The sequence below is a fragment of the Poecilia mexicana genome, unplaced genomic scaffold (genome assembly GCF_051168715.1).
Source record: "Poecilia mexicana isolate PSO_F unplaced genomic scaffold, ASM5116871v1 scaffold_3, whole genome shotgun sequence".
In the NCBI taxonomy this organism is placed as follows: Eukaryota; Metazoa; Chordata; class Actinopteri; order Cyprinodontiformes; family Poeciliidae; genus Poecilia; species Poecilia mexicana.
The window spans coordinates 30,474,811-30,487,721 of NW_028263372.1; the positions used below are offsets into that span (position 1 = coordinate 30,474,811).

General features: G+C 37.0%; 1 protein-coding gene across 1 annotated transcript; it reads left to right on the top strand.

Moving 5' to 3' along the window:
- The first annotated feature begins 1,145 nt into the window (after nucleotides 1-1,145).
- lpcat2 (lysophosphatidylcholine acyltransferase 2) lies at nucleotides 1,146-12,112 on the top strand. Its single transcript, XM_014977699.2, has 14 exons — nucleotides 1,146-1,423; nucleotides 1,746-1,888; nucleotides 5,549-5,766; nucleotides 6,201-6,313; nucleotides 6,708-6,768; nucleotides 7,806-7,864; nucleotides 8,227-8,261; nucleotides 8,439-8,493; nucleotides 8,576-8,658; nucleotides 8,971-9,096; nucleotides 9,205-9,358; nucleotides 10,042-10,140; nucleotides 10,665-10,806; nucleotides 11,014-12,112. The coding sequence occupies exons 1-14, from the start codon at nucleotides 1,313-1,315 to the stop codon at nucleotides 11,190-11,192; spliced, it is 1,578 nt and encodes a 525-aa protein (XP_014833185.2). The 5' UTR covers nucleotides 1,146-1,312; the 3' UTR covers nucleotides 11,193-12,112.
- Nucleotides 12,113-12,911: the final 799 nt, after the last annotated feature.

Sequence of the window (12,911 nt, forward strand, 5' to 3'; positions counted from 1 at the left end):
CAGCAACAAAGAAGCTGCTAGAAGTACAACCAGAGATATTTGCACACTGCTAAGGATCTTGTTCATAATCTTTATCCCATTAAGGTTTTTCATCAAACAATAAGCACATTTTGAATGTGCACCAAAAGGAAAATCTGAGAGATAAAATCATGCTTGTTATCTTAAAGAGCCTTTGGCAAAACAGAAGATGGACTGCTTTATATAAAATAATGTGAAAGGTTTCTGGCTTGAGCCACAAAATGAGTCCTATTTTGTGAAAAATAGGGATGAAATTAGAATAGGTGGTTCTTTTTGGGAAAAATAATAACCACATCTACATATTAATGGTATTTGGATATAAAATGGTGAAGTTAGCCCTCTTTTCAAAACTGTAAACTTTTTTGTAATTTTAAAGAAAAAGGAAAAATGACCAAAAAAAAGTAAAGCACAGCAATCTTGATGTTTAAAAGCTACATTTTGTTTGCCACCATGCATTAAAAAATGAACATAAATCCTATTTTGTTTCCTAGGAAAGAAAATATTTTAAATATTTGACTGAAAACATATTAATTTGACCTGTTTTGCAGATGGTGCTTAAAGTCTAACCACAAAAGTAAGTCACTAAGTCTTGCTCACAAATGCAACTGGTGGTACTGTCAGCCTGTAATAATTCTCAGAAAACTTTAAATATTTTGGCCATTACTTATGTCTTTACTATTTTTACTGTTTCCAATTCACCTATTAAACCAAACAATTTGTATATTTGTAAGTATTTATTTATAGTACTCACGTGGTTAAAACTCATCCAACTTTAAAGAGTATGGCAAGCGGAATTTTGAATACAAACACAAACGGCTTTACATGCAGATGTATTTCAACGGAAGACTTTAATTCCTGGAGGAACTAAAGTTTAGTGTGAAATTGCGCCATCTTGTGGAAATATGTAGGGACACATTTACCTATATGAGACACATTTACCTACATGTATTAAATTAATCTCACATACACCATAGATCAGTGCTGTGGCCTTAAGCCTGTTTATGACATAAATTCCATTAGAGTTGAAATTGAGCGGGAGAGCAGATACCATTTTAAGGTAAAGCAGAATATTTTTTTAAAAAACCATGAGTGCAAAAAATATTCAGTGGCAGCGGTTTCAATCACTTTGGAGGTGGAGCTTCGCGGTTGTCAGACCCTGTAGGTCTGTGGAAGTGTAAGTTGCGCCGGTCGCATGATGCGGGAAGAAAAGAGAACAAACCCCAGTTAAAGGAAGTGCGATGATAACACAACATAACGGCGCAGTGACTGCCTGCTTTACCGAAGACTGTACACGATGCCGCAACAGCGAGTGTTCGCCCTGCCGAGACAACAATCTCTGCTCCTTCCTGCGGTCATCAACCCGTTCGTTCAAGACACCAACATATCCAAGGCTACAGTAATAAAAGTGAGTATACGGCGGTTGTTGTAGTGCTCTTATTAAAGCAAGCTCTGAAGTTGTAGCTGATTTTGCAACGCAACGCTCACGTTGTGTTTCAGATGTGTGAAAGCACGTACAGAAAGACACACACGGGCTACTGTGTAACCAGGGCCTTTAATCGCCTTTGATAATCTGCTTGCAGCACCAACAATGACGGTGATTGTGAACTTTCACGAGCACTCGGCCTACGGGAATTTATTCAATCGAACGTGTGATTGTCAGGTGTTGTTCGTTCTGTAGCTGTATTGATTCTTGTGTGTTTATGATTCCCACTCTCCTCTTCGTGCAGTGCGTCCTGTTGGGAATTTTCCTGGTGCCTCTTCGGGTCATCCTCATGTCTCTGGTTCTGACGTTGACCTGGCCTGTGGCTTTTATAATCACCTTCAAACAACCTTTAAAAGTTGCAGTGGAACCAATGACAGGCTGGAGACGGTAACTATGGATGCAACATATCCTGCTTCAATTTAGCCCTCAATTGAGGTGGTCCTGCTTCGAGTGACCCCAACCATGACACTCTTTCCATATAACTTAGAGGAAAAGGACGAAAAAAAAAGAGTCATGACAAAGCGGATGTTGGATGATGTACATAAACAGTTACCCGGTTAGCATTGAACATTCAGACAACGTCCTCTTAACGTTTTATGAACGTTGGGCGAACGTTGAGTGCAAGTGTTAATTAGACGTTTGCAGACAACGTTCGCCAAGCGTCAAGATGAACTCCATTAATGGTACTGAAGACTACGTAGGAAAAAGTAACGGTATGCACATGAGAGACATCAGTAAATATTTAATTAGAAAAAAAAAACTAACAAATGGAATGGCATTAATTTTCATACATAGGATTTAATTAGACATTCAAAATCAAAATTAAAAATAAATAAAAAAATCAAGGTAAACATCAGCATTTAAAACATCCAATGCTTAGAAAAACACCTTGCAGTCAGAGGTATGGCATACTTCAGTTTAGGTTTAAGTACTTCAGTATATTTCTACTCATACATCCTCAATTGTCATTGCCAGTTTAATATGACATATTGATTATTACAGTTTTGTTAAATTTAACATTTATTTATCATTCCAGTAATTTGAAATAGACTGAAGCTTTTATAGATATATTGAATAAACATGCATTAAGTTAGTATTAGTTTTGGAGTTCGTCTTACACAAAAATGTTAAACTTTTTTTGAATCATTCTGCTCTTTAATTCAATTCTGTTTGTTTTATTTATATAGCACAATATATTCCCAACAAATGTCATACCATAATCTCTTTAAAACAGACAAATATTCAAAACATCTAATAAAATTTGTCTGTCACGTTGCAATCATGTAGACAGAGTCTTGTTCTAAAGATATAAATTCAAAGTTGTAATGATATACAGTAGATTCAGAATCGAATGCTTGTTGGTAAAACGTTATCAAATGAAACCCACCTTATTGCATTGAGTCATTGACTTTACAGCAATTTCTGCTAGTGCGTAACATGCATTGACAGTGGAAAGGAACAACTCTGTTGTAACCTGAAGAAACTTTAACAGAATCTCTCTCATAAGAGATTGCTGCGATCGACTGGGCTTTGAGAGGACGGAGCAGACACGAAGAAAAAGATAGAAGCTGTGTTACTGGAGTACTTTCCTTGTAGAAGAAAAATTGCACATAGCTAATGCAGATGTATTTCTGTTTGCAGACAACCAAAATTAAGGAGAGAATAATCCGCTGTTAATATCTGGTTTATTAGTGGGGTAATCAGGATAACAGACTGCGTATTGCTTAACAGATGATTGGTGGTGAAAAACACCCTTTTTGTTTTTCACAACCCAAAATGTTTCCAGATATCAGAATTTTGTTGTGTCACAAAAAAGTAGAGCAGGCTTCTTTGAGCAATCTGACTAGTGGTGTAGGATGTGTAGCACTGCACTACTTTATGCTCTATATAGTCAGAAAAAATCTCTCTGGTTTTGCTTGCACTTTGTCATGCATTCATTTGATAAAAGTGTATGAACGGTGTGACGGAAATGCTTAGCAGTTTTGAAACCATAGCTTTTTAATACCTTGGTGCACTTTTATATCTGAAACCAACCACACTTATGACTGACTAGCTACATATTACTATTTTGACTCTAAAACCCATTCAAAAATAGAAACCAAATGCAGAACCTGGAAAAAAACATATGTAAAAGGAGCAGACATCAACCTTGATATGATCTTGTTTATTTGATTCTGATCAGGGTTGTGTGGATTAACATTTGTATATGCAAATTCATCCACCTGCTGCCCTATAGGTAAACAGTTATATGACCAACTATTTTTAATAATGTTATCATTTTTTTCTGTTCGTCATAACTGGGGTGTTCCCCTAGAAAAACACTCTTTGTTTTTCACAACCCAAAATGTTTCCAGACGTTTTGCCCTGGCAAAAAACGTTTTGTATAAAATGAAACTAAAAACATGGCAAGTTATAATATTATTAAGTAAAACTTTTGAATTGACGTATGCCAAGTATTTTGCATAAGATTTCCAGTCATACTTAGGAAAATATAGACCATCAGTGATTCCCAACCCACTGGTTTTTCACCAGCGATGCTTCAGATAGGAAATTGGCAACTTATCAAAACGTACCACTGAAGAAATGACTTAAAACTACAGAAAGTCTTTGGTTTCACCATGAGAGAATTTACTTAAAACAAGTAGAAGTAGCTTTTACAGATTCATAAAATGGACTCAGCAAAAGTCTGCACTTTCTCAAAATAATAGCAGCTGACATGGCTTAAGGATTGGTGCATGCTCTTCTGCTGAATCATTTCTTGCAAGATCATATCTAACCCACAAGCATTACCTCAGCTCCCCACAGCTCTCAGGAAGGAAATTGTGAGTAGTATTATCAGGGTGCATAAGGAGAACTCAAAAAGCAATTCTCGCTTTTACATAAGTGTTCCTTTTCAAGTGCCTAAAAGATGAGTTTGACAGCATGTTTTCAGTATGTTCTTCTGCATATGTTTTGCAGTCAAAACATTGTGATTCAGTGAGATATGGCCCGGCACCAAAATGTTAGCAGCAGATCTATAAGTTGTGTAAACTGCAAGGTGGGGTCTGTGTGTATTTGATTTATTCTTCCAGCACATTCCACAAATGCTGGATTAGTTTGAGATCTGGGGAATGTAGGGCCAAGGCAACACCTCTAACTGACTGCTGTGTTCCTCAAACGATTGCTAAACAGTTTTTGGCTTCGTGACAGTGAGCATTTTCCCACTGAAAGACACTTCAGTTCAGTTTGTTTACACTCCAATCCACAGCAATTGTTGTCTCCAGGCAATTTACAAAAAAAGTAAAATGCAATCAGACATACAGATTCCCAAGTCAGTGACATACATTGCAAATTAATTATAATTATCAAACAATGCAGTCAAGGTTTGTTTGCTTTTCAAATATTTTAAAATGTTTTTATCAAAGAAAACCCAGCAAATTGTTTCAAGTGACTAACTTAATGCAAAAAGGTGAAGTAAGCCTTTGTATTCTGACATCTCTTTGTCAGAACCAGTAATACCTTTTCAATTGTTTGAGCTACAGAAGCTTATTTTATAGATCAGATCATAGAACAGTCTTCCTTAGCCATTCTTACTCTAACCTTTGTTTCTGATCACATTATCTCTGAGGTTTAAATATTCGTTACTACCCAGTTTGTTCCATCAACACCTAATCTACAACAACCTTTATGCCTGTTAGATGTAGAAGCCATTTGTTGTTCCAGTGTAGTAAAGTAATTTGTGAACTGTACATAATACAGTAGTTAATGTTAAGCTGAAATTGGCATCACATTGTTTTAAGCTTCCTTCCACATGGAGTCCAATTATTAGAGCTCAAAGTTTCATTGCTTAACTAACTCACTCTGCAGTGTCACTTCCTACCTTTTCCCCTTGTCTACAGAAGTGACATTTGTTACAAATATTGAGACTCAGTTTGGCAACCCAGCCTGTTTTCACAAGGATTTTCATAGTTCTGTTATTTTATTTAAAGAACAACTAAAATAGCTGCCAACAGGAAACCCTGAAAATTGCTAATAAAATGCTCGTTCTGTATACTTTCTTCTTTATAGGTTCATGTGTGAAAGAGTGATGACTGCCTTGGGGATGGCCTACTACTTTGCCATGGGATTCAGAGTTGTGGTGAAGGGTAAACAGGTCAGCAGCATCGAGGCCCCCATTCTGGCGGTGGCCCCCCACTCCGCCTTTTTTGATGCGATTGCATGCCTTGTATCCGGCCTGCCCTCCACTGTCTCTCGGGTCGAGAACCTGGCTACGCCCGTCTTTGGCAGTAAGACATTTCTCAATCATGCTGCGTCTTGAAGAAAACAACATTGAGGCTTGTGTGCTTGAGGGAATGAAGTGTGTATTTGTGAACTTGTGAAGTGACACAAGTGTGAAACTATTTTAAGATGTTTTTTTTTTTCCTGTCTTCATCTGACAGCAAAATTTCACACACTCTTTTACAGTGTTTTAATTGTAGGAGGCATGTATGATATGTGGTGACATTTCTGGTGTCAATATTCAGCACAAAATCAATAAAAACACCACTGGTACATTGTTTTTAGTGAAGACTCTTGTAAAGATTGAACTGGTAACTGTTACAGGTAGCTTGCTTCCTTAAAACACTACAATACAATGGAAACATAAAGAGAGAGTGGGAAATGTGTTCAATTTTTTCTTCCTGTATGTTTTAACATCAAGGACGTTTGACTGTCTCTGCAGGAATTATCCGTTGTTTCCAACCAGTGCTGGTCTCTAGAACTGACCCAGACTCCAGGAAGAACACAATACTGGCGATCGAAAGTCGGGCTAAATCTGAGGGCCGTTGGCCACAGGTTCGTAAACAACACAAGGACAGAAACTGAAAGAAACCATAGCTCATTCTGAGGCTTGTTTGTTAGAATAAAATAATATTTAAACAACTAGTAAGCATACTTTTTATTTAGCCCTTGTTTCGGTAATGGATATGTGTTTTTTTTGGTCTGATCTAATTTTATAATCCCAAATGTTGTATTTTAATTAGTGTCATCATAATTAGTAGAAATATTGGCATAAAAATATCTGTTTGTAAGCAGTGTAATTTACTTAGCAAATTGCATAACTGAAACAAATAAACTTTTCAAAATAACTTTACATAATGTACTCATAATATGTTTATATTACTTCTAAATGACTAGAATAATCTGGAAAAAGTATAGTTTTAAAATAAAAGTAATGTTTTGTCTTTAGGTGCTGATATTTCCAGAGGGAACATGCACAAATCGCTCATGTCTTATCACTTTTAAACAAGGTAAACCTCAATGACTTGTGACTTTTTCGAATGAATTTTCCAGTTGTTTTTTTTAAGCTGCAAGTTAAATTACCTTCTTTATATCAGTATAAAGTTGATGAAATGTGTTATACAAATAAACTTGAAATTTGACTGACACTTTCATTTTTCTCTGAAAACCTGAACTGTGAAAGTTTCATAACACACCAATTTGGTTTGTGCTTTACTTTGGTAGATTTGATGCTTTGACAAGTAACCATAACTTACCAAAGTGAAGGGTTTGACTGTAGTAAAATGGACAATGGACAAAGTAGAAACACAGTGCAGGTTATGGAGTGGCATAACCAAAGTCTGGCCTTAAATCCAGGCAAAACGTTTTAGTGTGGCTTAGCAGGAGCATTCTCAAAAACCATCCAATTTGGCTAATTTCATATAATTCTGCAAAGAAAAGTGGGCTAAAATTCTCAACTGCACTTTGATCGACAAATAACTGTTTAAAGTTTGATTTGACTGACGTTTTCCACTTAAGTGACATAATAATTTGAAAGGTGCATTATATATTCACACAGGTTGTCTTTGTTTGATATAAAAAAATGTTAAAAGATATAAATTTGACTAATAATACAAATAGAAGCATTAGAGGGCAATTATTGATATATATTTACACAACTGTATAGTTGGTCTTGCAAATGCTAACAGTTTTAATTTGTTGGCTGTTTTAGTTCCGGTTTCCACTACTCAGTCTTATGATTTTTTTTTTCTTCTCTTCATAAAATTAGATGCCAGAATAAAACTGCTAAGCAAAAACATTGCTTCCTGTTACGTGGTTTCTTCTTCTGCTTCTATGTTCAGCTTATATCTCACCCAGAAAACCTCTTCATGTTGTGGCCTCCAATCATCGATATTTAATGTAGATTCTGCTCAAGTGTGTGGCCGATTTGTTCCGAGTTAGGTCAGAAAATAGGAATGTCATTCCATTAATAATAATGAAAAAAAACTAAAACAACTAAGGCTGCATATTTGTCATTCTTCCAATGATAGCCTCATCTCTTGTGCAGGTGCCTTTATCCCTGGGGTTCCTGTGCAGCCTGTTCTTCTTAGATATCCCAACAAAATGGTGAGTGTTACGATTGCTGTACAATAACTCATGTCTTACTTTAAGAATTTTGTTGTAATCATGCAGAGATTTTGATTATGATAAAGATATATACTGCTCAGTTTAATGATGATGTGCTTGCATCCCTCCATGCTGTAGTCACAACTAGAAGGCAAAAAGGAACTTTCTCAAAAATAACATTAACATTTTTGACTCATGATCCTTTGGTGATATAAACGAGTAATCATTACTTAACTACTTTAACAAAATACATGGAATCTCAGTGTTGGATAATTATTGTCTGATTTGCCTTTTCCACATTCCATATTACAATATGTTTTGAAACATTTCAGACCTTTTTGTATCTAATGTTTGCTCTTTAGGATACAGTGACCTGGACGTGGCAAGGTCGTACTGCGTGAGTACGATTTACCATCTTGTTTAATTGATCAAATTTAATCTGTGGGTTTAATAGTGTTTGAGTTTCACTTTTGATTCGTCGGCGCACCATGCCTGCATGAAATCTGGAGTATTTTAAAGACTAACAGCATTTTTTGTAACTTTAAATGAACTTTCCTCCTTGTTTTACACACAGGATTAGGGTGCTGCTGCTGACATTGTGTCAGCTCTACACCACCGTGGAGGTTGAGGTAACGACGTGTCTTGCTTAGAAGTTTGCTTTCTGCCTGACCTTCTCTGCAACCCTTTTCTCCTTTTTGTTCTGTTTTCCAGTTCATGCCACCATACGTCCCCAAAGAGGACGAGAAGAAATGCCCCGCTCTTTTTGCCAGCAGAGTGAGAGACACCATGGCCAAGTGAGTGCTCATTGTCCATGTGCCTAAGTGTCATGGAAGTCATTTGTCTGTTGTTGAAAGCTGGTATGCAAAACAATTCCCTTGCTTTGAATCACCCATTTTACTGTTTCCCTCCCTTGAGTACATAGAGGAACAAGACTCAATAGAAAACTGGAAGTATATATTTATATAGTAAATGGAGGAATATGATGTTATTTGGTGAGAAACACTTGCTGAGTTTGGTCACTGCACCAATGAAATTTGAATACCTACATTTTGTTTGCATCCACATCTAAAAGCATTTAGGATAACTGCTGAGATTTTTACCTTCAGGGCTTTGGGCGTTCCAGTGACAGACCACACTTATGAAGACTGCCGCCTCATGATCTCAGCTGGAGAGCTAACACTTCCCATGGAGACTGGCCTGGTGGAGTTCACTAAAATCAGTCGAAAACTCAAGTAAGAACATCACCTGCACCTCTTCAGACGTAACCATTTTTTTTTCAATGCCAATTTAGTAGAAGTTGGGGGGGGGAAGGGTAATCACTTTTGTCTTTGTTCATGTAGTCTGAAGTGGGACTGTTTGAAGAAGGAACTTGAGAGTTTTGCAGCCATGGCCTCTTCCTGCAAGGGAGGGAACATAACCATTGAGGAGTTTGCGAGGATCCTAAAGCTTCCTGTAAACCCTGCTCTTGCTGAGTTGTTTGCCTTGTTTGACAGGGTGAGGACGCATGCTTAGTTTGTTTCCAAAACCTTTTATGTCCCATTGCAGCTTTGACTGCTGAATAATACTCTTGCTAAAAACCTGCACTATCTTGTATTTAGGCACCGGGTGGGTTTCAATATCAAAGTGGACCAAATTGTTTTGGAAATTAGTTTTCTTCCATATTGTTCCTATTGTTTAAAATAATTTAATAAGATGTCAGTATGAGTAACATCTGCACTGTTTCTTGATTTCGAGTCCCGTCCTCGATGCAATTGCCTCATGTCTTTACCCTCTTCTCTCAGCCCCCTTCTTGTCAGATTACTGTTGAATAAAGGCTACTAGTGCTATTGCACAGATCAACTTAAAATTTACTACAAATGATGAAAATTGACTTATTTTGCTTGAGTTCCAGAAATTAGTTTATTTTAACTGTTACACATCTTTTTATTGGAGCCAATGAGCATGTAGTTTTGAGTTAATGAACAGAACTAAATGCAAAAGCAACTCCCAGTATCACATTTGATGTTTAAACTGTACTTTGTTTTAAAAATAAGGATAACTTCTGTTTCTCACCAGCTGTTCTTGTGTCACTGTCAGAACTGTTGATACAATCTGGTATATATTTAATGAATTCCAGATGAAGGATAAACAAAGTGAATTCCTGACATAGTCAGCTTTGCTTGTCTTGCACTCTGCAGGACGGGGATGGCACAATTGACTTCAGGGAATATGTTATCGGTGTCAACATCTTGTGCCGACCAGCAAACACCGAAGATGTTCTAAAAATGGCTTTCCAGGTAGGATGGGGGGAAATATTCACAATGATGGTAACCTATGTATTTGAGTAGGAAGAGCCCTTCAAAACTGGCGCTTTTTTTTTTTTTAGCAATTCTTTATTCATCAGACTTATTCTATTTTGGCAGCGTTTCCTGCTGTTGTTATTTTTTCATTCGATTTTTTAAGTAAATAACGAGGAACAAAGATTCTGCTCCCAGATCTGCCTTTACTGTCTGTGCACAGCAGTCAGAAGCAGCTAGAAACCAGAGACATATAAGCATGGACAACATCAAGTTAACAAAGAGTGTCTGCTGGAGTCATTTTGCCGGACATGAAACCAAATATGATTTTGAACAAACAGTTTTTGCATTTATTTACCGTAACTGAAGGCTTTTCCTCTGCCAATTAATACAACAGAATTTACCTCACCGCATTTTGTCTCCCAACACCCTTTCTGTTCTTTAATAATTATTTCCTTCCTTGCCTCCCAGCCTTTAGAGGAAACATAAATTTAACTCTTAACTTTTTCCTTTCTCTGCTGCAGCTGTTTGACATAGATGACGATGGGAAAATCTCCCTCAGTGAGTTTAACGCTCTGCTGCGTTCTGCTCTGGGAGTGCCAGACATGGACATGACGAAGCTCTTCAACGAGATTAATGCAGATGGTTCTGGTTTTATCACTTTCAGTAAGTTAATTGTGCTAGCTCTTTCATGTCAAGCTACATCTTGGCATTTAGATGCTCCGAGGTTGTTTGTACAAGTGTTTTTGCACAGACACTGGAATGTGTGCACTGAGTAATTGAATACATTTATCATTACTTTAACTTCCAGGTATGCCTGTAGTTCCACTGGATATTAATGGTTATCCTATGTTTTTCTTTCTCGATTTTCAGATGAATTTCAGATGTTTGCCTCAAGCCACCCCGAGTATGCCAAACTCTTCACAACCTACCTGGAGCTCCAGAGATACCAAGCGATCCAAGAGGCAATGCCGGGCGATCTGGAATTGGCCGGGCAAATCCGTAGAGGAGAAGCGCCTGAGGACAGCATCTCTGACAAAAAGGATGACTGAGACTCCCTATGCTTGTAAACTTTGCTTGACTGCACTGGCAAACAAAACAAAAACAAAAAGAAGAAATTCAAGGCCAACTTGTTTCCATATAAGACGAACAATAAAAGCATTTGATTTTAGAGTGCTTTTTTATTTAAAAAGTAGTGCCTTATAGATTTTAAAATTAATAATCACATAAGGAGTATTTGTCGCAGGATAAAAAAGAAGTAAAATAAGATTAATCTTCTGTTCAGAATCATCTTAGCCTAGCAGGACATGGTCAGTCTTACATAGTAAGACTTGAATCCTATTTTACATTTTTTTTTGTAGAACCACTCTGTTGCACTGAGATTAACATAACCCTGTGCACCTTATTCTTTGTCTTTGTGGTTTGCATTTACATAAGAAACAAAAATGCCAAACCCTCACATCTTTAATCATAAGCAAAGGATCCCTGTGCTTCTGTGTTGCTGTATAATTAGTGTTCAGTAAGCTGCAGTAAGAGCTTTCCAGTCTGGTGAGCCAGAGTTATATTCTGTACAAAAGCTATGTTTACAATGAACATAGATGCTGCGCCGTACACTTTTTTGCAGCGCTCAGGGACAAAAACCTTGTAAGACGGCCGTGTAATTAGCCAGAAGTTTGCTTTGCATGTGTACCTATTTGCATTTCTACTGATGATAGTTGTTGCTGAGACAGCAGAGTGCCTGTGCTGCTTTAAGTTGACTAAAGCAAATCAAGCATTGAAAATAGGGCAATTTGTGAGCAAAAAGCCAACAGTCCTTCTTCACAGCAGCATATTCCATAGGGGTAACAAGCCACATTGTTATTTATTTAGCGGAGCGTATTGCAATTACGTGAGCTGTGTTGTTATTGTTTTTTTATTTTGGAAAATTGCAAAGTTTGCTTTTTAGAATAAAACTTGCTCTTTGTTTCCCTTATTTATTTTTTTCAGTTTAACTTTTTTTTTTAATTTATTTTATTCATCATGAAATCTAATTACTTTTTCAGCAGCTGTAATGATGTTTCTCTAAAACAGCCACAAGGTGCCAGCAGTTAGCTGCTCCCTGTCTAATGTGCGCCCATCCAGCTCTCAGGGTTTTAATAAAATGTGTCATTTGGACCCTAGATAACAAAATTAGATTTAGGTTGACGCATACATTTGTTAAATGAGAATTAGTGTCTCATTGTCTGGTGTTTTCCTAATGCGTAGAAATTAGGGAAGGCAGAAGCATTTGGGTAAAAATAAATAAATGCATCTCTGGTGAATTCTAACTCTGAGCAATCAGTGAGAAAATATTACATTTTTAGCAAAATAATTCAATCATATGTACAGAAAGCAAAGCGTGCAGAAAGCAAAGCAAAATCAAAGCAATGATTTTTCAGCTCAATATATAAATCTAAAATATCCCTTCATCCATGACGTGGCAGCTGGATGTCCAGGTCCAACAGTGGAGCTGGATACCAGCCCAGTGGGTTTCACTTCAAAACACTCTAACCTACTTCAAATTTTATAGGGACCAATTATTCTGACAAACATATTTTTTAACTGTGGAAGGAAGTTTGGATACCTAAGGAAAACTTATGGATTTATGGGGGAAACTTGCAAACTAAAAAGAAAAGCCCAGCTGAGATTAATATGAGAAACTGTGTGTTTTTTTGTCCTGCTTGTAACCTTGGAGGAGGCTTCTCCTGGGATTTTTGTGTTTCCCTCTCAGGTTTCTCCAATGATTTTACAAC